Source organism: Eublepharis macularius, chromosome 19 (assembly GCF_028583425.1).
Source record: "Eublepharis macularius isolate TG4126 chromosome 19, MPM_Emac_v1.0, whole genome shotgun sequence".
Classification (NCBI taxonomy): Eukaryota; Metazoa; Chordata; class Lepidosauria; order Squamata; family Eublepharidae; genus Eublepharis; species Eublepharis macularius.
In genome coordinates this window covers 7,303,546-7,330,988 of record NC_072808.1, presented here as the reverse complement: position 1 = coordinate 7,330,988, position 27,443 = coordinate 7,303,546, and the positions used below count along the sequence as shown (strand labels likewise).

Genomic DNA, 27,443 nt, shown 5'->3' with positions numbered 1-27,443 from the left:
ACTGTTGAAATGAATGTAAATAAATTATTTGTAGGAACGGTCTATATAAAAGCTACATAGGACGGGGCCTATAGAAGGAGGGGTGCTGGGTGGAATCGAGTTGAAAAGCTGGCTAGATCCAAGTACAGATAGGCACGAACGGGGACAAAAATGAACTGTGCAGTTCGTAGTTTGTCACATTTCACGAACCACGAACTTTCACGAACCTGCCCTGGTTTGCGAACCGGTTAGTTTAGTTTGTGAAAACGTCACATCCAGGTCAGCAAATTGTCACTTCCGGGTCAGCAGAAAGTCACTTCTGGGTCAGCAGAAGGTCTGTAGGACGTCCATCCCCTATTGCCTAGGAAACTGATTGATTGGCGCCAGGCTGTCTGCAGTGACAAACCAAAAAATGAACCAGCCTAAAGTTCGTGGCGGTTCATCAGAAATGGGCTCTGACAACCCGCTGGTTCGTGAACCATGAACTGGCCTGGTTCGTTACAAACTTTGGCTCGTATTTTGGTTTGTGCCCATCTCTAGATCCAACTCAGTATTTTTCACTGAAGGCATCCACAGGATTGGTTGTCCATTGTTGAATGCTGACATTTGGAGGGATGTTCAAGTGAGTCAGCCTCTCCTTTGCCTGATAGTGTTTGAGAGGAGCTTCACATTTCATGTGGCAGTCTTTGATGCGGGGGCACTCATGTGTTTCTTGCCACAAAATCAAAAGGGACAGCTTGGGGAGAAGAGATGCAGGGAAAGGATTACTTCCGTAATTGCATGGCTCTCTTGCTTCGTAGGATCCATTCTAGCATACTTCTTCACTTTGGGTAGACATTGGTCTACTCTAAAAACAGATAATCACTAATAACATTAAAAATGTGTTTAATTCTAAATGGCAGAGTGCATACCCTCCCTGCCCAGTTTATATGTCTCTTTAATTATAAATGCTGAAGAAGTTTGTTTATCTAACAGGCTAAAGGCGCAATTAAACTGATGGAAGAGAAGAACCTTTATTTAAATAGAAAGGAGCGAATTCCAGTCAGCTGCAGACGCTGTTGGTCAGCTGTTAGGTGATAACAGCAAACAGCTGGTTGGTGCTATTGGCTGTCACCAAAAAAGGCTGATCAGTGTAAGAAAACGCTATGAGATTTCATCTCCCGGAGAGCAAGTTGTACTGTTATGGATGAGCAAAATGTGTGGGCAGGATCGGGAAAAAAATTCCTGGATACTTGAATTACATGTTCAGATTCTGCATAGACTGTGAGTCTCTCTACACGAGACACCTTGGCGCGTATTCATCAAGTGTAGGGAGAAGGACGGAAAGCAGAGTTTAAAAAGACAGGGGCAGAGATCGCTCACCAGAGGGTTTGTTAATTTCATCTTTGTCACCCCCAAGGCTCTGTCAATTTCACCTCTCCAGTCTAAAACAGTGTGGAATTGCAACTAGAGGGCAGCAAGGAATGGAAATGGGCTGGAGCTGCCTTCCAGAGCCGGGTTTGGACCTGGAGAGGTTATAATGGGTTGAAGTTTCCCTTCTGGCATTTCACAGCACCTTCACACAGCTCCTGTGTATAGTATAGCCTTTGCCTTGCCGCTGGCTCCATCTTTTAAAACTACTCTTCCATGTCATCTCCCAACATGTATTCTTCATGTGTAGAGAGACTCACAGAACCAAACATTTTGATGCCAATGTGAACTGGAACCTTGGGGTCCGCACACATTGGATAATGCACTTCCAATCCTCTTTAGAGATCATTTGGAACGGATTTTTTTGTGTGCGGAACAAAAAATCCACCTCGAATGATTGATAATGTGCATTGAAAGTGCGTTATCCAACGTGTACGGAATCAGCCCTTTTCTCAGGCAGGGTGAAGTTCTATTGTTCTAACAGTTCCTATCCAGAGCATGTCCTAGAGCTATGGAACTGTGGCATAGGCACACCTCTGAAGATATGATTATGGCTCCACAGCAAGAGATGTTGGGAATGTAAAGGGGAGCATGTTGTTATATGTCCTGTTGTATTTGTGAAGATTAGTTGTTCCCTTTTCTGCTACTCCTCCACTCGTCCATGGGTTCTGGGAAAAGAAGAGAAAGCGTGAAGTTGTTTCTTTACATTTCTCCCTTTCCTTTCTCTCCTTGCCAATTTCAGCTTTGGGTAAGGGATTACTTCCAACTGGCACTCATGCCACTCCGTAATGGTTGTTTTGGGGGAAGGTTTTAGGGTTAAATCATTGAGGCTTACTTTTCCTGCTGTTTTGTGTGTGCACACACCTGATGCACACATACTTCACATGCCTAAGGGTGCAGGCTCCACTGCCAACATCTCCTTTTCAAAGGCTCTTGGGGAGCTGGGAAAGAGACCTTGCAGAAGGGCTTCCACTCAAGATAGACAATACCAGATCAGATGAGCCGTATAAAAATTGTGAAGTTGATCATCAGCAAATGAATCAATGGATTCGTTTGGAATGTGGTGCTGGAGGAGAGTTTTGTGGAGACCATGGACAGCCAAAAAGACAAATAAGTGGGTACTAGATCAAATCAAGCCTGAATACTCCCTCGAAGCTAAAATGACAAAACTGAGGCTATTGTACTTTGGTCACATCACGAGAAGACAAGATTCTCTGGGAAAGTCTATAATGCTAGGAAAAGAGGAAGACCTAAAACGAGATGGCTGGACTCAATCGAAGAAGCCCCATGCTCCAGTTTGCAGGATCTGAGCAAGTCTGTTAATGTTAGCACGTTTTGGAGATCTTTCCTTCATAGGGTCGCCATAGGTTGGAGGCGACCTGACGACACATAACACACACAGTCAGCAGCACCAAGAAAAGTGACAAAGGAGAACTCGGGTTTTTTGCAGACAGACAAATACCCATGCACATGGATAGCACCAACTTAACCCCTTTTAAAACATTTTGATTTTAAAACATAGATCTGTATTGAGTCCTCCCAGCTGGCAACTAACACGCTTAAGCCGCAATTCCTCTCGCTTTTGAGACTTCAGGCAGACTTATCTGCTTATCTTCGCAGCCATGAGGGCTAGAAACTTTTCCTTTTCATTAAAAGACACAATCTGAGGTTCTAAAGAGCCACGCCTTTTCCCAATAAATATGCAGGCAACTCTGCCTGCCATGAGGATACTGGTTAACAGCTGTTTGCAGAGCTGTTGCCTTGCCCCAGGCTGCCTGCATTGGTTTGTTTATTGTAGAGTCATTTAGAATGGTGCCCCCCCCCCAGCTGTTTTTGCCATGGATGTTTATTGGAGTTTTATTTGTTGGGTGAGGATGCTCGGTTTGTTTATGGGTGAGTCTCTCCTAAGGACTGAGCACAGGAGACTTTTGGAGTGGTGGGACAAGAACTGTGTGTGTTGGTTATCTTGCCGCCGAGTGGCTGTGAAGTGCTGTTTGTCTTTTGCAAACAAGTTATTGCTGGAGCCGGGCTTGAGAGATTTTGCAGACAATGGGGAGATAAAAAGCGGAGTTGGGTCGCGCATGGAGGTTTGGCCACCCCTTCCCTCCTGCTTTGCTCTTCACCACATAAGAGCTTCATAGGATGGGGAGTTGGACCTGAAGGTTACCTGATCCTCCCCGCCCCCTCCAGTGAAGTTTTCTAAGTTGACCAGGGCGATTCCCTCCTCCCTCCCCCAGGGAAAAGGATTAGGTTACACAGCTCTGGTAACAATTCCAACCTGTTTGCCCTGGAATGTGGCATTTAAGGGCCTTGTCACAGGAAATTCAGTCTGTGTTGAAAGCTAGAATTGCAAACAGTTTCATGCCTTGCCGGGATTGGGGGTGTGCAGAAAGGAGCTTCTAGGGAGATGTGGCCAGGCGTTGTGGGTCATGGTGAGGGCAAGAGGTGTGTGCGTGTCTGTGTTAGGGCTGAAACTTTAAATTTCACTCCTTCCCGGGTGAAGTTGTAATAAGCAAGGCATGATTCCATCTCTATGTTGGCTGCCGAAGAAGAGGTCACACAAAGCGTATGCAAACCGGTCTCAGAAACTGGGCCTTCTTCTGGCCTCTTATCCCAATATGGGTTGCTTCATTCCTACAACATGCCTTTGTGCAATCATGTGTTTAGTTACCGGAGTCAAAGCCTATTCATTGAAAAGGATTTTGACAGGAGTCCCTCTGGAGTGCACTGTATGTCTCCTATTGCTGAATGCAGTTCTGGAATGCCTGAGGGTCAAAATACATAATATGTGTGACATGAGTCAGATCACAGGTGCCCGACCCAACTTATTATCACATGTAGGATCAGTATAATTTACTTTGGAAGTGTTGTGTTACTCCATGTGGCGGTGAGTGGGAAGGAGGGGAATTAGGCATCCCTCCTGCATTGTTTTTGCCAATAGAAATGCCCGTGGGAGGGAGCTGTTTGTCTTATGTTCCAGCCCTGGCCTAGCAGCCTCCCCCCATGGCCACTTCCACTGGAAAAAACACAATGGAAGGGAAGCCTGGAGGGCTGGACCGACGGGGGGGGGCAGGGGGGGTAGTCTGCCCCCGGCAGTGCCAAAGAGGGGGCGCCGGGCACAGCAGCCAGCCCTGGGATCGCGCGGGCAGCAGGACGGGCAAAAGGCAGCATGGGTGGCTGAGAGGCCGCCTGTGCTGTTCGCCTGCTCCACAGGACAGAGGGCGTGTGGCAAGCTGGCTGCCCCCTGTCCTGCGGGGCAGGCGAGTGGCGCATGCGGCCTCCCAGCCACTCGCACTGCCACTGCCAGCTCCATGGCGCGCCGGGACAGCCAGCTTGCCGCAGGCCAGCACGCGCCACCCTGCGTGATGACATCACAGAAGTGATGTCATCACATAGCGCTGGGAGCGCGAGCACGAGTGGCCCGTCTTTGGTTGCCCTGTGTGCCGGCAACTGTAGATCTGGCCCTGGAAGCCTGAAGCCCCTTTTCTCTCCCTGTAGGAGAGTGCTTTCAAAGTGAGTTATATTGATCTTATGTGTGAGTATGAGTCAGGTTGGACGCCTGTGTTCCAATTCCCGTCAAGCATATCGGTCGTTTTCACACGTCTTTACCCTCGCGCAAAATCGCGCAAAACTCACGGAACGAGGGCGTCTTCATGGCGCGTCATCACACCACAAAACGGAATCATGACGGGGTGATGTCAGCAGTCGCACAATGAAGACGCCCTCGCTCCGTGAGTTTTGCGCGATTTTGCGCAAGGGTAAAGATGTGTGAAAACGATCATTGTCTGTTTTGGCCCAACGCTCAAGGCCCAACTGTAGGTCTGGACTTACTTGACTGGCTTCCCAAAGTAACTTTCGCTTCACCTCCATTTTCCCATCTGTAAAGCGGGAACAAAATTGACCTCCTTTACAGTGGCACTGTTGAGTGAAAACCCAGTAAAAGATCACAAAGCACTTTACAAGTAGGACATTTTAAAAAAAATATAAGTCTGTGACTTCTGTCTGATGGGTCTTGCGATACATGTTACAGACTTTTTCAGCTTCTCCCTTTTTGAAATGTCTTTCCCTTATTTCTTTCCCTTCGTAACAAAAAAAAATTCCAGCATCAATAATCTGTTTCACAGATGACCATGCGGGAACTCTTCTGTGCATTTTGTAAAAATCTGCGGGTTGTGATACTGATCCAACTCTGGCACTGGAAGAAGAATAGAACTCGCCCTGAAACCACTTATGGGGAACCTGTCCATAAAACACGGCGGCGGATCTTTCTGAAATTCCTTCTTCCCAAATGTGGTTGGGTTTATGGAACTCCAGAGATGCTAGCCCCTCTGTTTCCCTGAGGATCCTACGCCGGCAGACCAATCTAGCTCATGCACATTGACAACGAAAGAAAGCTCCCTTTTTTCCTTCATGAACCCGTGGGCACCCTAGAATTTTGTGCTTCCTCTACAGTGGCCTTTCCCACATTGGGTGAACCATAGCTTTAACAGCGAATCCACCATGTAGAAAGCATGTGATTGCATACTCTGGACTGACCTGCGCAGTAGGGTAGGGGTGATGCCTCTATGGCCATAGCAGTTGGTTCCTTCACTGTTTTTCAGAGTTTTAGATCCCACCCACCCCGCAATAAGCTAGAACATTTCTTTAAAAAAATGAAATCTGTTTTCATTTATTTCCCCAGTATTCTCTCTTGCATATATGTACAAAGTCCCGGATTCTGCCTGACTCCCCTCTTATTTCCCCTGCAGCGGTGGAGACCCAGAGCACAAGTTCAGAGGAGATGGTGCCCAGCTCCCCCTCTCCACCCCCACCGCCACGTGTTTATAAACCTTGTTTCGTCTGCAACGACAAATCGTCCGGCTACCATTACGGGGTCAGCTCCTGCGAGGGGTGCAAGGTGAGTAATGCAAGCCTCCCAGCTTCCAGGACAAGAATATATTTTCCAGATACCTGGCTCCAGCCTTCTCCTAGTCCTATTTGCCAAAAAAAAAATCTCGATTTCAAAGCAGGCTTCGTGCCTGCGACGGTTCATCCTGAGAGGGTGTGGCTGGCTCCTTCTCCCTCCCCAGCAAAAAATGTTGCAGTGGAGAATTCCAAACTGCAGGCCACAGCCCTAAACAGATTATGCAAGCAAAAGGAAATGTGCAAAACAAGCCATTGTCTGTTTTAGTTGTATCATGCACACCACTTGTGGAAGGTTAGATGAATAATGTGAGATTAATGGCTGCGGAATTTGCAGTCCCCAACCAAACCCAAGGATGGCGCCGTGGAATCATTCACACAGTCTGGGAGTGAAGGTGATTAGTTGTAGGGCGGTGCCCCCTAACTACCCTACAATTGCCCACCCCCCCCCCCCAAATGCTGGCTGATTCTTAGGGCCAAGCTACACATGACGAATGACACTTGAACGGCAAGTGGATTGAGTGGAGGGCAAGTGAACAGGGAGAAATACACTTGCCATTCAAGTGTCATTCGTCATGTGTAGCTTGGCCCATAGGCAACACGGGTTTGGTGGCGATTCTCCAGTTGAGGGGGCTTCAGGGTAGCTGTTGGGGCAGCTGGATGCAAGGCAGAAGGGTCTCTCGTTATGGCTGCATCCAATAAGAGGCCTGGGACAACTGTCCTGAATGCCCCATGGCTAAAATCACCCCCAACATTTTGAAATTCTGCATACTACAAAAACCAACACAGGGGTCTTTACAGAAGGAAATATGGTAGGGGGGATGCTAGAATAATAATAATATTTGATTTATATACTGTCCTTCAGGACAACTTAAGAGCGGTTTACAAAGTATGTTATTATTATCCCCACAACAATCACCCTGTGAGGTGGGTAGGCCTGAGAAAGCTCTGAGAGAGCTGGCTTCCAGTGGAGGAGTGGGAAATCAAACCTGGCTCTCCGGATTGGAGTCCTGCCATTCTTAACCACTACACCAAACTGGCTCTCTAACTGAGGGCCAAGCTACACATGACGAATGACACTTGAACGGCAAGTGGGTTGAGTGGAGGGCAAGTGAACAGGGAGAAATACACTTGCCGTTCAAGTGTCATTCGTCATGTGTAGCTTGGCCCTGAGGTCCCCAAGAGCTGAAGCCAGGCAGACAGTCTTTAACTTAAACAAACTGATGTTCAGACTCGCTGTAAGGCAGCTCCTTATACCTAGATATCTGCGCAGCTAAAGATTCAAAACTGACCCTTACCATAAGCCTTAAGCTTCATGCTGGTGTGGATTTATGGAGTATGTTTTTATCCCACCTTTCCTCTCAGGAGCGCTGTATGGTGGACATCTTTCTCCCCGCCTCCATTTTATCTTCTGCGAGGCATTTTAGTCTGAAAGGGAGTGACTGATCCAAGGTTTCCCAGTGAACTTCCATGGCAGAGTGGGATTTGTACCCCGATCCAAGTCTGGCACTCTAGCCACACATCTGGAAAACCCTGCAGAGGCGCTGGATGGCCCTCTCCAAGCAGCTTTGTCAGTGGCCATTTTGTGCTACAGTCAGCACAAAAGGGGGAAAAAGGCTGGCGAGACGTCTGCTTGGACCCACCTTTCTTTTCCCTCATCCCACCGGCTCACCACCCACTATATTTTTTCCTCTCTTTGGTACCCCTCAGGGCTTCTTCCGCCGAAGCATTCAGAAAAACATGGTCTATACCTGCCACCGGGACAAAAATTGTCAGATCAACAAAGTCACTCGCAACCGTTGTCAGTATTGCCGCCTACAGAAATGCTTTGAGGTTGGCATGTCCAAAGAAGGTGAGTGCCTCCTTTGGGGCTTTGATACATTTGGGGTGTGTGTGTGTGTGTGTGTGTGTGTGTGTGTGTGTGTGTGTGTGTGTGTGTGTGTGTGTGTGTGTGTGTAAGAGAGAGAGAGAGAGAGAGAGAAAGAGTGAGAGAGTGAGTGATGGTGATTTGTACTTGGACAACCAATTTAATAATATAATAATAATAATAGCTGCACTTATGTACCACTCTTCTAGACAGATTAGTGCTTCACCCAGAGCAGTGAACAAGTTAGTGTTATTATTATCCCCACAATGCAGCTGGGGAGCTGAGGCTGAGAGGAGTGGCTTACCCAAGGCCACCTACTGAGCTCATGGCAGTAGTGGGATTCGAACCAGTGGAGTGCTGATTCGCAGCCGAACCACTTAACCACTGTGCTACAGCAGCTGTTTACTTCTATTTAACATGACTTGGGCACCCACAATGTGCCAGGCAATTGTAAAAAAACAAATAACTGACCCAGGCCTGGTGACAATTCTTTGTGTAGCTCTCATTGTTGTGGTGAATGCAGAGGCATCTGCAGTGGTAAAACGTCACATGCACAGCAGTTTTCACCGCACTGTCCTCAATTCAAACCTGTCCTGTGTCCTTGCCATTCCCCCTCCACCATCAGATTTTCAAAAATTAGCAGTTGCTAATTTTTACTAAATAGTAAAGAGTCCAGTAGCACCTTTAAGACTAACCAACTTTATTGCATCATAAGCTTTTGAGCACCACAGCTCTCTTCGTCAGATGCTGACGAAGTAGCTATTTTGCTACTAACATGGCTAACTCCTCTGGATCTAATTTTTACTAGCTCCTTTGAATTCCCATCCTTAATTTAATACAAAAATAAGTAAGTCTCTAGTCCTTTCCAAAAGGACTTAAAAAAAGAAAAGAAACCTGGGATTTGAGAGGAATTAGTAGATCAGGGCAATAGATCCTTATAGCAGTATTGTGCTATAGCGCTCTTGCAATTCCTAGGTTTCTTTTCAAAGGCTGGGAAAGGCCTCTGATGTGTGGTGGCAGCAGGGGCTGAAGCTGAGTAAAATGGCATTTGATTTGGGCAGGACCTTAAAAAAACCCGCACAGCTTCCCATCCGTACAGCATGCCAAGGTGCTTGGCCTGTGATCTTTCCAAACAGTTTTGTATCAAACCAGGTTTGGGAACGATCACATCAAAGTGGGGAATGTGCTAGAAAAGGAACAACGTGGTATGGATATGGATGCTCCTCAAAGGCCTGTTCTTGTTTGGTTCCCAGAGTGTGGAAGCAGCCCCGTAGCCCTGTCCAAACAAACTAACCATTTCTGAATCTGAAAATCCCTTACTACGGAATGGCCTGGGTGCCGTTGGCAGTCTCTACCAGCCTCGGCCACCACGGGCTGCTTGATGCACGGGGCAGTGATTTCTTGGTACCTGATATCAACTCCTGTGTTGCTGAGCTACAATCGCTGACGCATCTCAAAGTACACACGGTCTTGATCAGATCGTCAAAGGGATCTTCATTTTCTGTGGATGAGGAACTCCTTGCCCCGCCATCTGCTTTCCATATCTGGTTTCGCCGTAATGTTTTCTTCCATGGTAGCACTCTTGGATGGATTTCCTCTTGATGGAAAACATTTGGGAAAGGCTACCTCCGAACTGAAAAGAGACCTGGATTTTTCGAGAAAGATAGATCGGCAGGAGGTTAAGACCCTTGCAATTTTTTTCCTCCCGTGGATTTTTTTTAAAAAATCCACATTGATTTTTCTGCCCGAATAAGATGTTTTCCACGTGTGTTACTTGAAGGTGAAACAATTCCACAACTCTCCTTTGGAGAAACGCTTTGCTTTGCAAGAGAGGCGCTTGGGTTGTTGCTATACCAGCTTGGAGGAGTGGGCAGGGGGGGGGGCTGTTTGCAGCTCCTTTAAGAGTGCTGTCAGATGCCGGGCCTTTGCTGAGACAGAGTGCCTCTCAGCGACTGTTGCTTTTACTCCCGACTGCTAAGGCCGGCCCGGGCCGGGGCTCACATTAATCACCATCTCTTTAAGAGCCCCTAATTAGGAATGTCTATGGCTGGAAACCTTGGCCATTTATTTCCAAAGACCTGTCACTTTAAAGGGAGAGCTGGGCAGAGAACTGGGAGGGTGTGGGGCGGGGAGCGTCAGGGAGAATGTTATTTCGAAGAGGGTTGTTAGTGTCACTACGGAGACAGGAAACGGATGGCCTGAGGGATTTGGTCCAGGAGTCCCTCCTCCCTTTCCCCCTCCGTGGCCCATCTAGACTAAAATGGGATTTGGATCTGAAGGGGGTCGGTGGCTGGGCAGTGTTGGGAAACCAGCAGCCAACCAGGGAACCTGGCGGGGGGGGGGGGGGAAACATACCCTCCCCTCGGTTCTTTCCATTAAACCTTTGAGCACCCCCCCCCCTTTGTCTTTGTGCCTTAAAAAGCTAAGGCTTTACTGTTCGTCTTGCTGGGCGGAGTGGGGGGAGCAGGATGCTGTAAGGCAGTGGGGTGGTTTTTTGCATGTGTGTGCTGCTTGCATGTTATTCGCCCTGCATAGATCTGGCTGGCTTGGCTGGCAATCCCACCCCCCCCTCCGCATTGTGCTGACTGTGGCTATAAGTGTATATCCTGCCGATTGGCGTATCCTGTTCCCAGATCCCTGGCGCTTTATCCTGGGGTGAACAGGAAGGGCAGCCTGGGAAGGCTGAGGCCGGCGAGAGTGCACACGCAACGCCAACCGCTGGAAGAGGGAGGAGGGTTTGCAGGGTTGACCGGGGAGGGGGGCATGGGAGCTGCACTGAGGAAGAAGAGGGTGTAAAGGAGCTGCCTGCCCAAGTCAAACTATGTATGCCAACTCCTGAGAAATCACGGCAGCTGTCAGCCAGTTCCTTGCCCCCGGGGTCAGGGATCTGCCGGTCTTGGTTGAGACTTCTGGAAAGGGTTGCTTTAGCAGGGCCACCGCTCCCCCAATTGCAGCATGCTGTGCTCTGGTTTGTGTAAACTGATCTGTGGGGCACTAAGGAGAGCACAACCCCGCCTTGTGGCAGGGGGTAGGGTCAGGGGGCCTTTGGTTATGCTTCCAGACCTGAGAGTCTTCCTGGAAAAGCTCAGCAAAGGAGGACTGGCCTTTCCTTTCCATCACCACTTGCACAAAACCACACTCTGTCCCAACAAATCTGTGTTCACAACCGTTAGAAATGAATCCCCCCACCCCCACCCCAAATGCACACATTTTCCATCAGCATGCACTGAAAGAGCAGAGAAAGGGCGGAGAGTGAGAATCTGGCATTAAACTATATTTAGCCACTCTGAGCTTGATACTTATTTATATATTTATTTATAATACATGCCATGACTTGGATCGCCCTGGCGAGCCTGATCTCGTCAGATCTCGGAAGCTAAGCAGGGTCAGCTTTGGTTAGTAATTGGATGGGAGACCTCCAAGGAAGACCAGGGTTGCAGAGGCAGGCAATGGCAAAGCACCTCCGTTCTTCTCTTGCCATGAAAACCCCACCAGGGGTCGCCATAAGTCAACTATGACTTGAGAGCATTATCCACCACTCATTTATAATACATACATACATGCATACCCATTCTGCTCTGAGAGTCCAAATCTGCTTGCAACGTCATTCTCCTTCCCTCCACTTTAGCCTTATGACCACGGCACTGTAAGGTAGATCCAGAAGAGTTAGCCGTGTTAGTCTGTAGTTGCAAAAGAGTAAAGAGTCCAGTAGCACCTTTAAGACTAACCAACTTTATTGTAGCGTGAGCTTTCGAGAACCACAGCTCTCTTCGTCAGATGCATGGAGCCTCCATGCCTCGAAAGCTTATACTACAATAAAATTAGTTAATCTTAAAGGTGCTACCGGACTCTTTACTGTAAAGTAGGTTAGCCTAATACACAATGATTAGCCAAAGGTCATCCAACACGTTTCCATGGCAGAGTGGCGATCCGAACCTTGGTCTCCCAGATTCTGCTCCAACACTGTAACCACTATACAACACTGTCTCTTTTTGCACAATGAATTCAAAAAGATAGTGTGAAGGAGAACTCATTTTGTGTGTCTGGAATAACTTCCACCCTCCTGTTCTCTTAATCTGTGACAGTTTAAAAATCTCCTCAACACAGACAAGCATTTTAACTGTCCTTTTAATGCTTTAGTGTAAAATATTCAACGAATCTACATTATTTATTACCCTGTACATTTTGACCCTACCTTTCCGGCAAGGAGTCAGGGTGGCATACGTGGTTCTCTCCTCCATTTTATCTTCGCAACAATCCTGTGAGGTAGGCTAGGCTGAGAGGGAGTGACTGTCCTGATTCACGCAGCGAGTTTCCTGGTGAGAGGAGATTCGAACCTGGGATTCTCGGGTCCTAGTCCAGCCACTACACCTCAGTGTTTCTCCACATTGATTCTGGGGATTGTATACACCTTGTTATTTATGAGATTTGGAGAAAATGAATGTGTACCTTTGAGGGGATAATTCCATGGGTTCTCCAGCTAAAGAGGCAGGCTGTGGTTAAACCCATGTAATCTCCCCGTTATCCCGACTCCAGAAACAAGTAACAGGATTGTTCGTGAGCAGAATGACTCACAGTACTTGGTTTTGCGTGATCCTTCCTTTTCCATGCAGTTCCCAAACTACAAACCAAGCATTCTTCAGTAAAACACCGTTTGTTTTGATGTTCAAATGGGGCGCTTTAAAAAAAACTGCAGTTTGTTTTTTGTTTCCAAACCAGGAATCCACCAAGGTTTAGAATCCTGGTTTATAAACAAAGAAGAGATTGCAGTTTATTGAAGACTTCCTGGTTTGCCGTTATTGCGCAGTACCAGAAAAGGTGTGTGTGCGTGTGTGTGGAGGGCAACCACGAATCCCAGAACTTTTGCTTTGTTCTCAGTTTGTTTCTCATATCTGAATGCAACCTTTCTTTCGCCTCTAAAAAAGAATTAACTCCACCCGTGGGCTCAGATACACGTGATGCTGGGAGTTCTCTGAGGGGAGATTCCAAAGTCCACCCCCCCCCCCAAATTTGGCATGTGGAGGCCTGATTTGGATTGGGACCACAAGGGGTTTTACATTCCCTCTGTCATCATTTTCCCAACCTGAAATATCTCTAGGGAGCCACGATTTGGGGTACCAATATGGATACGTGTATGCTTGCCCTAATGGGGCAAACTGCAGCTCCCTAGAGCAGTTTCAGAGCAGGAAAACAAGAGGGAAGGTTTGTAACCCAACCGCCCCTTTGCGCTGAGGTTCTAAGAATAAATAATAATAACAACATTTGATTTATGTACTGCCCTTCAGGACAGAAAATGCTTGGAGTACCATTTATGGTATCCAGGTTATAAACGTTCCCTCTTATCACTGTCCTTCAATAGCACAGGCACTAGAAAAGGAGCTCCGGTGCATTTAGAAACGACCAGGAAATGTGTAGAGGCAGCCATTAGTCTTGTATTGTGGCCAACCCAGGGACCCTGCTGCCCCGAAGGACGGACCAGAACCAATTAGTTGAAATTTAAAACAAAAGAGTTTTTGGCTAAACATTAGGAAGAACTTCCTGATAGAGCAGGTCCCTCAGTGGAACAGGCTTCCTCACGAGGTGGTGGGCTCTCCTACTTTGGACGTTTTTAAGCAGAGGCTAGATGGCCATCGGACAGCAATGCTGATTCTGTGAACCTGGGCAGATCATGAAAGGGAGGGCAGGAGGGGTCACATCAGTGCTTAGTTCTCGTGGCCCCTTCTTACATGCCCGGGGTAGGGCTGGTCACCACTTTGGGGTCAGGAAGCAATTTTCCCCAGGCCATTTTGGCTAGGGATCCTGATGGTGTTTTGCCATCTTCTGGGCATGCAGTAAGAGTCGCTGGGTGTGCGGTGGGGAGGTAACTGTGAATTTCCTGTATTGTGCAGGGGGGTGGACTATATGACTCTAGAGGTCCCTTTCAACCAGCTGCTGTCCCACACGGCTTTTGTCCATGCAGGTCCCGTGATCCCCAAGATAGCCTTTTTGGTGGTCAGAGAGGACCCCCTCCTCCCTTTTCCACCAGTGGAGCAGCCAATTGCACAAGTGTGTGAGAAGCAGGCCCCGCTATATGCTGCCGGTGGGTGGTGCTCAGTTGGGTAGGATCACAGGCTGTGCTGGGATGGCACCTCGGTCTTGTGGCATAGAGGAGAGGCGACCTTGGTCCTGCTGGGTGGAGTAAGCAAGGCCAGCAGTTCACCTCCCCTCCCTCCCAGTCCCGAAGCTCCACTACACTCTATCCAGCTGTCTAGCTTGTTTCTTCCTGTTTGCCTCTGACTGAACACTGCTCTCCGAGCCCTTCCGTGACAGCTTGGCACGCGCCTGGCCTTGGGAAGACCCTGCAATGTCAGTGCCGAGGGAAGGGGAAGGCTTGGGATCTCAATGAGTCCGCCAGCTTTGCCTCCCCAAGCGGGCTTTTTTGTGTGTTGTTTAGAAGAGCAGGATAGTCAGATGGATAGTTGGCTTTGCTGTTCATAAAAGTGCAGCAAATGGAGAAAATCACGCTTGTTGACCTTGTTACTGCAGAGGCACATGGGCACCCGTTTTGGACCATGCAATGCTGCAAAGACCAATCGGCCAGGGAATTGCCAGTTGAGAGTTGACCAGTTCTCTCTGCTGCCCCAGAGGTTATTTCAGGCATGTACTGTTTTGGGTGCCTGCTGTAGGGTTGCCAGCCTCCAGGTAGTGGCTGGAGATCTCCCGGAATTACAACTGGTCTCCAGGCCACAGAGATCAGTTCCCCTGAAGAAAATGGCTACTTTGTGGGGTGGAATCTATGGAATTATGCCATGCCAAGGCCCTTTCCCTCCCCAAACCCCACTTTCTCCAGGTTTCACCCTCCAAATCTCCAGGAATTTCTCAACATGGAGCTGGCAACCCTAGCCTGCTGGCAGTCTAGTTCTGACTGCCATGTTACTGTAATGATATTACAATGAGGTTGTTGAGACAAGATTGTCAGCGGTCACCACAAACAGTCAAGTAGGTAGGATGGCAGGCGAAAAGCTAGAGGGTGGGCAAATAGCTTGAAAAAGATTTGGTATATGGTGCGGCCCACCGGCTGTATTTATTCATCTCCTATTTATGCTCTGACTTTCTGTACAAATTGGGTTACAATATTATCAGTCCGCCCTCCATTTTATCCTCACGACAATGATCTTGTGAGGAAGGTTAGGCTATGCCAAGGTCACCCAGCTGTCTTCCGTGGCAGAGAAGAGACTCGAAGTTGGTTCTCTTCCAGGTCCTAGTCTGCCACTGTAACCACTTACTCCACTGCGGGTCTAAGCAGTACCGTCTCCCCCAAATCTTGGAAGGGAGCCAGCACCCACTCTGCGGTCTGAGAATGACGCAGCAGAAACCCTGCTTTGTCACCTGACCTCACAACACTCTCTTCAGCAGAAGGAAATCGGGAATATGTGAATGCCAATTTATTGTATGTGGCCACAGGCCCTCACAATCTAAAATCATGCATTAAAAACAGAACCAAAAAATACAAGAATACAGATATAGTTACATAGATAAAAATAAAATTACTATAAAATGCATTTTACCTAAAAGGTAAACATTAAACAACATTAAAACCGAACGGTTTCTAATCTCTGTCAGGTGTTTACTCTCCTGGCTACCACATTTGCCCTTATTTTCCTAGCAGCCAGGGCATAGAGGGCCATCCTATTCGAAACAAAAGGGGCCTGTATCTGAAAGAATAAAATTTAATTTATCAAAGTCAGACAGAAGATGGAGACCAGATAAAATATTCGCAAGAAATTTTCCCCTTGGTTCCTGGTATAAGGGACAATTTAAAACATAGTATGATAAGTCCTCAATGGAGGTTCCACAGATACGTATCTGCTGATCGATGGGGGTTTTTTGGAATCGCCCAAGTAGCATCTCAGGGCCAAGCTACACATGACGAATGACACTTGAACAGCAAGTGGATTGAGTGGAGGGCAAGTGAACAGGGAGAAATACACTTGCCATTCAAGTGTCATTCGTCATGTGTAGCTTGGCCCTCAGTTGGCATGGACTGGAAGTGTAATGATGTAAATGCTACCCTAAGCTTATAGACTTATGACCAAGCTACAAGTGACAAAAGGCACAGGTTGGACACTTGTCAGCTTCCCTCAAGTTTGGATGGGAAATGTAGGCGTCCTGGTCTTGCAGCTTGGCTCTCCGACTGCCGTCCAATGGACTTTTCAACTGTCACTTGTCCAACATTCCACCAAGCTGCCTACATTTCCCGCCAAAACTTGAGGGAAGCGGACAAGTGTCCAACCTGTGCCTTTTGTCACTTGTAGTTCTGCACTTAGATGCAGTTAGATTGTAAGGACGAAGAAAGTTAGGCTCGTCTGGCTCAGGGCTCTGGCAGGTCCCCTCATTTCCCCCTCTTCCCTCTTTCTCCTTCCAGCCGTGAGGAATGACCGTAACAAAAAGAAGAAGGACGTGAAAGAGGAGGTAGTGGTGGACAGCTATGAAATGACGCCGGAACTGGAAGAGCTTATCCAGAAGGTTAGCAAGGCTCACCAAGAAACCTTCCCCTCGCTCTGCCAGCTGGGCAAGTACACCACGGTAAGGAGGACAGCACTTGATTCATTGGAAATGTGGTGCTGGAGGAGAGTTTTGTGGATACCATGGACAGCCAAAAAGACAAATGAGTCCTAGATCAAATCAAGCCTGAATCCTCCCCAGAAGCTAAAACAACAAAACTGAGGCTGTCGTACTTTGGTCACATCATGAGAAGACGATTCTCTGGAAAAGTCAATAATGCTGGGGAAAGTGGAGGGCTGTAGGAAAAGAGGAAGACCCAAAATGAGATGGCTGGACTCAATCAAAGAAGCCACGTCCTCCAGTTTGCAGGATCTGAGCAATGATAGGACACTTTGGAGGTCTTTCCTTCATAGGGTCACCATTGGTCAGAGGCGACTTGACGGCACATCACACACACAAGCACTGCATGTTCTTTCCAGCTTCTGAATGTCCGCCATGCAGATTTACAGATGGGAATGTGTGTAGGGCAGTTGATATCCTAAAACACTATTTAGTTATTATTTATTTATTGATTTGATTTGATTTGATTTGATTTATACCCTGCCTTCCCCACAAATGGGCTCAGGGCAGCAACAACATTCATACAATACATTAAAAATCATAAAACCATAAAATCAGTAAAAAATCATTAAAATAGTCCAGGCGCAGGCTATTTAAACAAATATTTGGGAGTCCGTATATTGGCAAACACTGTGTCCACACCAGCCAGTTTCAACCCCCCCCCCTTTTGCTTCTTTACACATTTCCCCCCAAACTCTCAGGCATTGTACCAAATTTTATATCCTTTCATTCATTCAGTTTAGTTTCTTCCTCTTTTCCTACTGCTTTCCCCTTTTCCTAGCATTATTGACTTTTCCAGAGAATCTTGTCTTCTCACGACGTGACCAAAGTACGATAGCCTTAGTGTTGTCATTTTAGCTTCTAGGGAGAATTCAGGCTTGATTTGATCTAGAACCCCTCCAGTATTAATGCCGGATCTTTTATCTTCTCCTCCAGAATTCCAGTGCAGATCACAGGGTACAGCTCGACCTGGGACTGTGGGACAAGTTCAGCGAACTGGCTACCAAATGCATCATCAAAATCGTGGAGTTTGCCAAACGTCTGCCGGGCTTCACCACTCTCAGCATTGCCGACCAGATCACCTTGCTGAAGGCAGCCTGCCTAGACATCCTGGTGAGGGGGGTGAACCACAGTCTTCGGTGGGAGCTGACGAGAAGAGGGAGGATGGGAAAGAGAAGGTTCTTGCTGTGGCATGTTTTAGATGGGTATGGGAAGTTGCCCTGTGGCGCAGAGTGGTAAGCGGCAGTACTGCAGCCCAAGCTCTGCTCCCGACCTAAATTTGATCCTGGCAGAAGCCGGGTTCAGGTATCCGGCTCAAGGTTGACTCAGCCTTCCATCCTGCTCAAGGTTGACTCAGCCTTCCATCCTTCTGAGGTCGGTAAAATGAGTACCCAGTTTCCTGGGGGTAAAGTGTAGATGACTGGGGAAGGCAACAGCAAACCACTCCGTAACAAAAGTCTACCAAGAAAATGTCAGGATGCGACGTCCCCCCCATGGGTCAGTAATGACTCGGTGCTTGCACAGGGAACTACCTTTTCCTTTTACCTGGGAAGCTGGCCTGAAAGCATGTGATGCAGCCCCCTGCATGCCTGCGTCTAGTTGCTGCTGAATGGGAGACCTTTGGGACCTCATTGTCCATTGCCTTGAATTCCTTGGAAGTGGGAAATAAATGGAATAAATGCACTACCAGTGTTTTTCTTATCTACTATGACACCAAGTCCGTAGCTTAGCTGAGGGGTGGGGTTACTGTGCTGATTTTATTTCTTTGACGATATCTGTGAGGATATCGGTGCAGAACGGCAGGCATTTGCTAGTAGACCATCTACAGGTGAGCAGGGATTCCACTCAGCCTTCTAAAAATTGGTTCAATATGTGCTTGGCATTGCTGTGTGCCACCTTCTTCTTGGGATTCCTTTTCCTTTCAAAGATAGCGATTGTCAGTTTCAGTGTCTCCACCAGCAATGCCGGTTGCAAAAGATGGAAGGCAGCTCCAATAAAATAAGTTTCCAGATGTGTAACATCTGTTTCAGTAGCCGGAGGGGGTGCATTATGGGCATAGTCTGGCTGAGTGACGGGTAGTCGCTCTCTTTGCCACGATCCTTTCTTTGTGAACTTTTTTCCTGCGCCTCCCACAGATGCTCCGTATTTGCACCCGCTACACGCCTGAACAAGACACCATGACCTTCTCCGATGGGCTGACCCTGAACCGCACCCAAATGCACAATGCGGGATTTGGGCCCCTCACCGACTTGGTCTTTGCCTTTGCCGGGCAGTTGCTGCCTCTTGAAATGGACGACACGGAGACGGGCTTGCTCAGCGCCATCTGCCTCATCTGTGGAGGTAATACCCCTCTGGCAGCTCCTGCAGGCTGGCATGAAGGGAAGGATCGTTCTCCTGGTGATCGCAGCTGGGGTGTTTCGAAAGCATTGTCTGTACAATTGCTGTTGTGGATTTTCCGGGCTGTATCGCTGTGGTCTTCGCATTGTAGTTCCTGATGTTTTGCCAGCAGCTGTGACTGGCATCTTCAGAGGTGTAGCACCAAAAGACAGATATCTCTCAGTGTCACAGTGTGGAGGAGATGTTGGCAGGTAATTTATATCTACTCAGGAAGGTGGGTTTGGGCTGAGTCATCCTGTAAGAGTTTCCCAGGGTGTGGAATGCTAATGGAGGGAGGCTTCACTGTATCCTGAGGAGGTTCTTTTGCATATGGATTTGAGCTTGATATGCTAATCTTCTCTGCAGGGCTATTGTAGGGTGTAGAGTCTTTTGTTAGCCTGGTGTTTTTCAGGACTGGAAACCATGCTCTATTCATTCTTAAAGTCTCTTCTTTCCTGTTGAAATTGTGCTTATGCTTATTATGAATTTCAATGGCTTCCCTGTGCAATCTGACAAAGTAGTTGGAAGTGTTGTCCAGTATTTTAGTGTCCTGGTGTTTGGGTGCTACACCTCTGAAGATGCCAGTCACAGCTGCTGGCAAAACGTCAGGAATTACAATGCCAAGACCACGGCTATACAGCCCGGAAAATCCACAACAACCATCGTTCTCCGGCCATGAAAGCCTTCAACAATATATTGTACCATTGCTGTTGGAAGCAGGCAGATGTTTGGGCAGAGTTCATACTTCCTTCTGCTTGCAGAGAAAAAAATGACTTTTGAAACTGCAGGGAGTCCATCTCGATACCATTATTGGGAGGAGGGGGGCAGATTTCCAAATTCTGCAACCCAAATCTGCCATTAGAAAAATGATGCCTGTTACTGTTTGCATAGTTTTGCTAAAGCATTGCATACTTGATGTTACAGCCCCATTTGAGGTACATATATGAATCACTTGTGTTCCCCCCCCCCACCCAATACAGCAGCTTTTAAATATGATGAGGTGGGTTGTGGGGAGGGGGTGTCACATTGATGCTCAAAAGTCTTCTGAATTGACTGTCTCTTGCCTTCTAAATTCAATCTGAAGTACTGGTGATGATGACCCATGTCTCCCTAAATGACCTGGTATACCTGAGAAACCAGCTCCATCCCTGTATGTTCCGTATGGCTTTTTAAGATTGACTGGGAATGCTCCAAACCTGTCTGCAGGGCCCTGTTTTGCTTAAGAATTTATATCCCCTGGAGCCTGGCCTAAACCCAAGCCCAAATGCCTTCCAGCAGCTCTGTCAGATATGTTGATTCAAATTAGCTTTTGGCCATCAAAGATGGCCTAGGAAGTAATTAATTTACTGATACCTGCTCTGACTGGACAGATATAGGCTGGTGGTAAAGGAGCGATTAGCTCAAGAAATAAATAATCTTAATGTCCTGTTCCTACCATAAGTGTGTATTGGCAATTAACCTAGCTTCCTTTTGTTTGTCTGTGTGTACGAGCTTCTTTGGTACAGTGAGATGTGCGTGCTGATTTTTTTCTTAACTGGTTGGATAGGGAATGAGAATAGAATGCCGCCTGGTAGGAGGCAGGTTTTGAGGGCTGCCCTAGGTAGGGCCTAGCATGAACCGGGGCTGCTCGTGTAATTGCAAGCATGCAGTGTTTCTAAAAAAATACTTGATTACAAAGCTGAGTCGCCTTGAATCGGTGTCAGAAGAAAGGGATGAACTCTAATACAGTTCCGCTCAGAAATCCATTCCTAGAAACTTAGCGCAACTTTAGCAAATGCTTGGGAGAAAGGATGCATTTTCCATTGTCAGTGGAGCGGATGCAGGGATGGGGGACAAATTGCTATTCCCCTGTTGGGGTGTACACAGAGGTTGGTTCTGAAGTTGCAGCCAGGCTCATGTATCCTTAGAGCAGGGGCAGACTGGCCATTTAACTTACAGAGTAATTTCCCCGTCGGCCACTACCTTACAGAGCTGCTGGTGGCCAGGAACAAGCAGAGCCAAGCCCCGGCAGCTTCTGCCAATGCCTCAGGGGCCCTTTGGCCGAGTCTCTTCATCACCAGTGATAAGTGGGGCCAGCTCCTCCTGCTCTGCTGCCAGGCTGGGGGCTAGGGTCCAATGGGGTAAGTTAATGCCCACTGTTTGCCCCACTGAGCTAGAGTCTTGCTTTGTAGCAGCGCAAGGGTGACTTGGCTTGGCTTGAGCCAGGGCCGTTGTCCCTTCCCAGTCTGCTCCTACAATCGAGGGGCCCAGCAAGTGGACAGCTCTGGGTATCTGTCTGCCAGGTGTTTATACCCAAACCTCTGAGGGCCAAACTACAAGTGATGAATGACACTTGAACGGCAAGTGTATTCCTCCCTGTTCACTTGCCCTCCACTTGCTCTTCACTCGATTCACTTGCCGTTCAAGTGTCATTCATCACTTGTAGCTTGGCCCTCAGTTGGGTGGAACAGTCAGGGTTACTGGTACTTTTTGATGGGTAGCCATGTTAGTCTGTCTGTAGCAGAAAAGAGCAAGAGTCCAGTAGCACCTCTAAGACTAACAACATTTGTGGTGGGGTAGGAGCTTTCGTGAGCCGCTGCTTTATCTGAAGAAGTGAGCTGTGACTCACGAAAGCTCATACCCTATCACAAATTTTGTTAGTCTTAAAGGTGCTACTGGACTCTTGCTCTTTTCTACTGGTACTTCTTGCCCGGCATGATGGTGGGATGTGCAGTTCATCAGACAGGGACGTGAGGACCTTGGAATAGTGCTGTATTCTGTGTTATGCGGAATGTGCCCTGGATGCTCTCTGCTTTCAAGTTACCCCTTAAAACCTGGAGGACTAGAATCTTGTTCTCTTCTGAAGAGGAAAGCTGAGATTCCTAGAGTATGGCAGAGGTTTCTGTGACAGTATGTCCAGCCCCCAAGTCCCATGCCTTGGTCCCTTGTTGACAGATCGAATGGACCTGGAGGAGCCAGAGAAAGTGGACAAGCTGCAGGAGCCGCTACTGGAAGCTTTGAAGATCTATGCTCGCCGACGTCGACCCAACAAGCCTTATATGTTCCCCCGCATGCTGATGAAGATCACTGACCTGCGGGGCATCAGCACCAAAGGTGAGCATAAATTTTTCTGGGCAGTTCTATGACCTTACATGTAGGATTATTGTCATGATTTGCTTCCTCTCATAATACAGGAAGTGCTGTGCTTTTGACAGGAAGTGACGTACTTTTCACAGGAAGTGCTGTGCTTTTGGACACCACCCCCTTTTCTTGTAGCTTGGGGCTAGATGACCCCAGACACCCCTGGTTCCTCTGCTTCCCAGCACCTCACCGGCTTCTATCTGGGGTGCAAAACGTCTCTTTGGCTGCTTCCACATGGGGCGAAAAATTCCCCGCTGCACACTTATTGCCATTGCAAATGCCAGAGGCATTAGTGATGCCAACAGAGAGTCCACACCGTACAATTCATTGCTCTCTTCTCCCTTTTCCTTCACGCTGCTCACTCCCTCAGCCTGTTGAATGGCTTTTTACTGGCTGGAAAATAAGCAAAGCGAACTACTCTTGCATCTCTTCCAGTGGAAAGCCCCATGTTTCTTACGCTTGACCTCTCCTCCTTTCCCCCACGACAGGTGCAGAACGAGCTATCACCTTGAAGATGGAGATCCCAGGCCCTATGCCACCCCTCATCCGAGAAATGCTGGAAAATCCTGAAATGTTTGAAGAGGAATTATCACAGCCTCCACCGGTGGCAGAACCCCCCAGCTCTGAGGAGAGCCCAGCTGACCCCAAGAGCCAGGAGGAGGCCCCCTAGCAGCTTAGAAGAGCCAGGATCTTGGCTAGGAAAGGCGGGGAGAAAGTCCTTTTCCGTGCATCTCCTTGGTCCTTCCCATGGCTCATTTCCTCCAGGACTGTACGCTTTGCCTTCCCTGCTCTTAGCCCTGCACCAGAGCCTGGGATAACGGCAACGTTCAGGACCAATTAGGAGGCACACATGCCCCTCTCCTCCGCTATGATGGGTGACTTGGGGTGGATGTCTCTTGCCTTAACCTTTTTCCTTTGGGGTCTTGGATGCATACTCGGAGGCCTTCGCTCCCAACCCCGAAGCTTTGCCAAAGTCCTAGGTTGCCTGTCCTGTTGAGTCGGGTGCCCTCAAGCCAAACGGTCAGGACACGGGAGCCCCCAAGGGGCCCGGACCTAGAGAGCCTCCCTTTCAAAATGGGACCATCTCTAAATGTGCAATTGCCATGCCAGCGGGGAAAAGAGGCAGCTCGAGAGCCGATAAAGAGACTCGGTCGTGTGTGTGGGCCTCCAGACGTGGTCCTACCTTCCTCGCCACGCCACGGTCCCGGGGAATCATCTGTACTCTTCATCCTCCCAAGCCAGGAACCCAGGCATCCGGGACGCTATTTATTCAGGTCTCTGAAGACAGAGGGATGGCATGCCCTCCTCATCGCCCCCACGCACACAAAGCTATCTTGGACCAATGATTTGGGGGGCTGGAGAGGGCAAAGCCAGGACTTTGAACATATCCCTGTGCCCTATCAGAACTTTTCTGGGGGTGGGAGGGGTTGGGCAAATAACCATTTTTGTGGGATCTAATGGGATGTGTATTTTTTTTTGGAGGGGATGAGTACAAGAGGGCGGGAATGGGGCTTTTTTGTGTTTTTGTTAGCTGTATAAAGTGCTAATGTTTTATTGTTGGGGCCGAGATCAATCCCATTGTGGGGTGAGGGGGGTTGCGGTCCTCCCCGTGATCCCCCTGACCCATCATGGGGGGAGGGGAGTGTCTCTGCTCGCTTGGGATGCTTTTGACTCCCCTCCTGGTGCTAAGGACTCTGGGAAATGGACCCCAAAGGACACTAGATAACCAAAGATACCAAGGAGGTTAGTAGAGTTGCCAGCTCCAAGTTGGGAAATTCCTGGAGATCTGGGGGGGTGAAACCTGGAGAAACCTGGAGAAAGTGGGGTTTGGGGAGGGAAAGGACCTCGGCATGGCATAATTCCATAGATTCCACCCCCCAAAGTAGCCATTTCCTCCAGGTGAACTGATCTCTGCGGCCTGGAGACCCGTTGTGATTCTGGGAGATCTCCAGCCACTACCTGGAGGCTGGCAACCCTAGAGGTTAGAGGTGCAGCACTATGGACTTGAACTCATTTCCTCTCTCAGGGTCTCCTCTTACTGTCCTCCCAGTGAGAAGCTGGCTGCCCTGTACACAAAGATGGAACGGAGAGGGTAGGTGGGTGGCGTACGGGGGGTTGGGGGGGTGCCGCTTGTCTGACGTAACCCACTTGGAACTCTGCTTCTCCAGCACTTTGACGAAGAGAAGGGGGCGGATTACTCTCGCTGCAGGCAACTTTGCCTCCTTTCTCTGCCCCTCCCTCCATCATCCCGCAGGCCTAGAGGACACAGGCACCAGCTTTCCCCAACCAAGCGCCAGTGGATCAAACGAAGACATAGCCAATGCTTTCCTATCCCAAGAGGGCAAAAGTTTTCCAGGGGGGGAAAATGTTGTTGTTTTTTTTAACCCCACTCCTAGCACCACCAGATCCTAACACTACAAGAAGCCCTTTTGTTGATGTGTCACCGTTAGGTGGCTGCTCATTCCATCCCTTACCTTATACCCCCCTCCCCTCCCCTGGCCTTGCTCAAATCAGGGCTGAGAAGCAGCCAGCCAGACCCTTTCCGTTGCAGGACTTGGATTGCAACTGGGGGGGGGGCAGCATGGTGGGGTGGGGGGTTTGTCCACGTTTCTCGGCGGCTTGGGGGAATGAGAAGGTGCTGCTGCCCCCTGCTGGCCATGAATGGGGCACCGCTTTCTGTGGGTTTATTTATTTGCCTTGGATTTCTCCTGCCCCACCCAGCTCTAGACCTGGTGATGAGGGGTAATATTACCCCAAGGAATAAGAGCTCTGCTGATTGTCCCCAGTTGTCTTAAACTGCCATTAAAAAAAAATACCCCAGGCCTTAAAATGGGGTCTGTTTGCTTGGGGGGGGGGGGTGGAAAAAAGGGTGAAGCCCTTCTGTGATGTTTACAGATCAGCTTTCCATGGTATTTTAGAGTAATCTCTCCTTCCCCTGCGTTCCCAGCTGTGCCACAGAAGAGAGGGGACTTTTCTATTTTTGCAAAATAAAGTGATGGAAACCCAAACATGCCCTCCTGTCTTCATTTCTTGCAAAACTTCACGTAGCAGGATACTCTTGTCCGTGGTGTGGTGCAGTCGCTCACTGCAAGATCCATTGCCGATGTGGTTTACTGCAAGAGGACGATGCAGCTACCACCTCTGGGTCAAGGTAAGGGGTGGGTCACGTGCCTGCTGGAGCAGGGAATGGCATTACATGTGGGTTGCATTGGAAATGTGGATGCTGATAAGGGCCGCAGTTAGTTGCAGGGGTCATTTCGTAGGAAAAGAGCTGCAGGAACTCATTAGCATAACTCATTCGCATATGCCACGCCCCTTGCCGGCTCCAGAAGTATGTCATTAACATAACTGGTTTGCATATGCCACACCCACTGACATCACCTATCCTGGCTGTTTTGGACCCAATCCCGGCCATTCAGGCCTGAAATTGCGCCCAAAATGGCAAAAAGGGGCTGAAAATGGACGAAAAGGGTCCAAAATGATCAGGATCGGACCGCTGTTGAGTGGGAGAGTGATCCACCACCCATCAGAGGCCCAATCCAGACTGAAACGGGCCCAAAATGGCCGAGAGTCAGGTGGGTGGGGCCTCCTGTCATGTGACCTCTTTGGGGAACTGCCGGAACTGTGTTCCTGTGCGTTCCCCTTCAAAATGAGCCCTGGTTAGTTGTTTTTCTAACTTCTAAAAGTGTGTACATCCTCCACATCTTCACACATACCTCTTTGTAAGAAACAAACTACCCTTATTCACTTTAAAACCACGGAAAAAGTGGCTGGATAAATGTGAGGGTTTAAACTGCATTCAACCATACATTCGTTGACTGTAATGTAAAAAGGATTCAACATAAGTAAGAATAATTACGTATAATGTGTGCACGGGGTTGTATGTACATAAACTATAATGTATGTACAGGAGATAGATGGGCTAGGTAGGTAAAGGTTGTCCCCTGTGCAAGCGCTGAGTCATTACTGACCCATGGGGTGACGTTGCATCACGACATTATCTTGGAAGACTTTTTGTTACAAGGTGGTTTGCCATTGCCTTCCCCAGTCATCTACACTTTACCCCCAGGAAACTGGGTACTCATTTTACTGACCTTGGAAGGATGGAAGGCTGAGTCAACCTTGAGCCTGTTATGTGAACCTGGCTTCCACCAGGATCGAACTCGGGTCATGAGCAGAGCTTGGGCTGCAGTACTGCAGCTTACCACTCTGTGTAACATCTGCAGTTGAAAGATGTCAGGCAAAAGATGATGGAGAGCCGAGGAAAGACAGTTAGTTCTTGTGACGGAAGCCTAGTCAGACTGGGAACAAAGCAGCATTGTATCCTGACTGCCACTTGGTTAACACCATATTGGCTGTAAAAGCCTGCCTTTATTTTACAACCCACTTGGAACAAAATGAGATTGAGTTATTACTGTTGTTTTGCCCTTTGTCCTCCAGGTGGCACTATCTGCTATTTCTGGGGATAGTTACCAAATAGGGTTCTCAACCAGAATTGGGAAAAGGGCGAATTTGATGGAGTGAACCAAAGAGTGCTTATTTCCCATTGCACCTCCATGCTGCAACTTTTCACAATTAATTTTTTTTCTCCAAACAGGAAAAAAGCCCGAACTTTAAAGAACAGCAAGCGTGGAGGGTGGGGACATTTTTAGGGGAAGACAGCCGTGATGAGTATTTTGCCACCCTCTCTTCCTGCCCACTAATTCATTCCTGAAAATCCTTTCCCCTGCAGTCAACTTAATCACCAAGTACAATTGGTAAAGCTATGTTTGCTGGCGCAATGTGAAATTCTTCTCCCTGAGAAATCCAAACAAGTTGTGATTCAAAAAGATCCCCGATCATTTCGGCCTGTAGGGAGTAATGTAATGGGAGAGGGACAGTCTTAAACAGAAAAACAACGTAAGGAGAGAGAAGGTTAAGCAGCCCGGTCCCCCATGCCTGCCCGTCACCTCAAAACTCATGCTCTCTCATGCTTGATTATGCTTTAGAAAAGAAGGAGGAGAAAAGAGAAGCACAGCTGCCCTGCCACATCTTGTTTGGATTAGAGCCCCTCCTAAATGTGGTAAAGGCAATCAGAATGTTCTCTGTGTTTCAAAAGAAACAGGACCAAGCAGGCTGCAAAAAAAGGTGTCTATTCTTCTCTAACCCTTTTCCATTTCCTGCGAGCCAGTTCCTTTTCTCCTTC

The 27,443-nt window shown here is 48.3% G+C and overlaps 1 protein-coding gene across 2 annotated transcripts in view; it reads left to right on the top strand.

Annotated features, from left to right (window-relative positions):
- Positions 1 to 25,311, top strand: part of RARG (retinoic acid receptor gamma) — a 151,872-nt gene extending 126,561 nt beyond the window's left edge. The window contains exons 2-8 of one of the 2 annotated variants that reach the window (XM_055003375.1): positions 6,138 to 6,286; positions 8,002 to 8,143; positions 16,563 to 16,723; positions 17,699 to 17,875; positions 18,898 to 19,102; positions 22,073 to 22,231; positions 22,747 to 25,311. In XM_055003375.1, coding sequence (XP_054859350.1) covers positions 6,138 to 6,286; positions 8,002 to 8,143; positions 16,563 to 16,723; positions 17,699 to 17,875; positions 18,898 to 19,102; positions 22,073 to 22,231; positions 22,747 to 22,928 — 1,175 coding nt within the window. In that variant the 3' untranslated portion in view covers positions 22,929 to 25,311. The remainder of the gene's footprint in view (positions 1 to 6,137; positions 6,287 to 8,001; positions 8,144 to 16,562; positions 16,724 to 17,698; positions 17,876 to 18,897; positions 19,103 to 22,072; positions 22,232 to 22,746) is intronic. The other variant, XM_055003374.1, reaches the window with a different exon arrangement.
- The last annotated feature ends 2,132 nt before the right edge of the window (positions 25,312 to 27,443 follow it).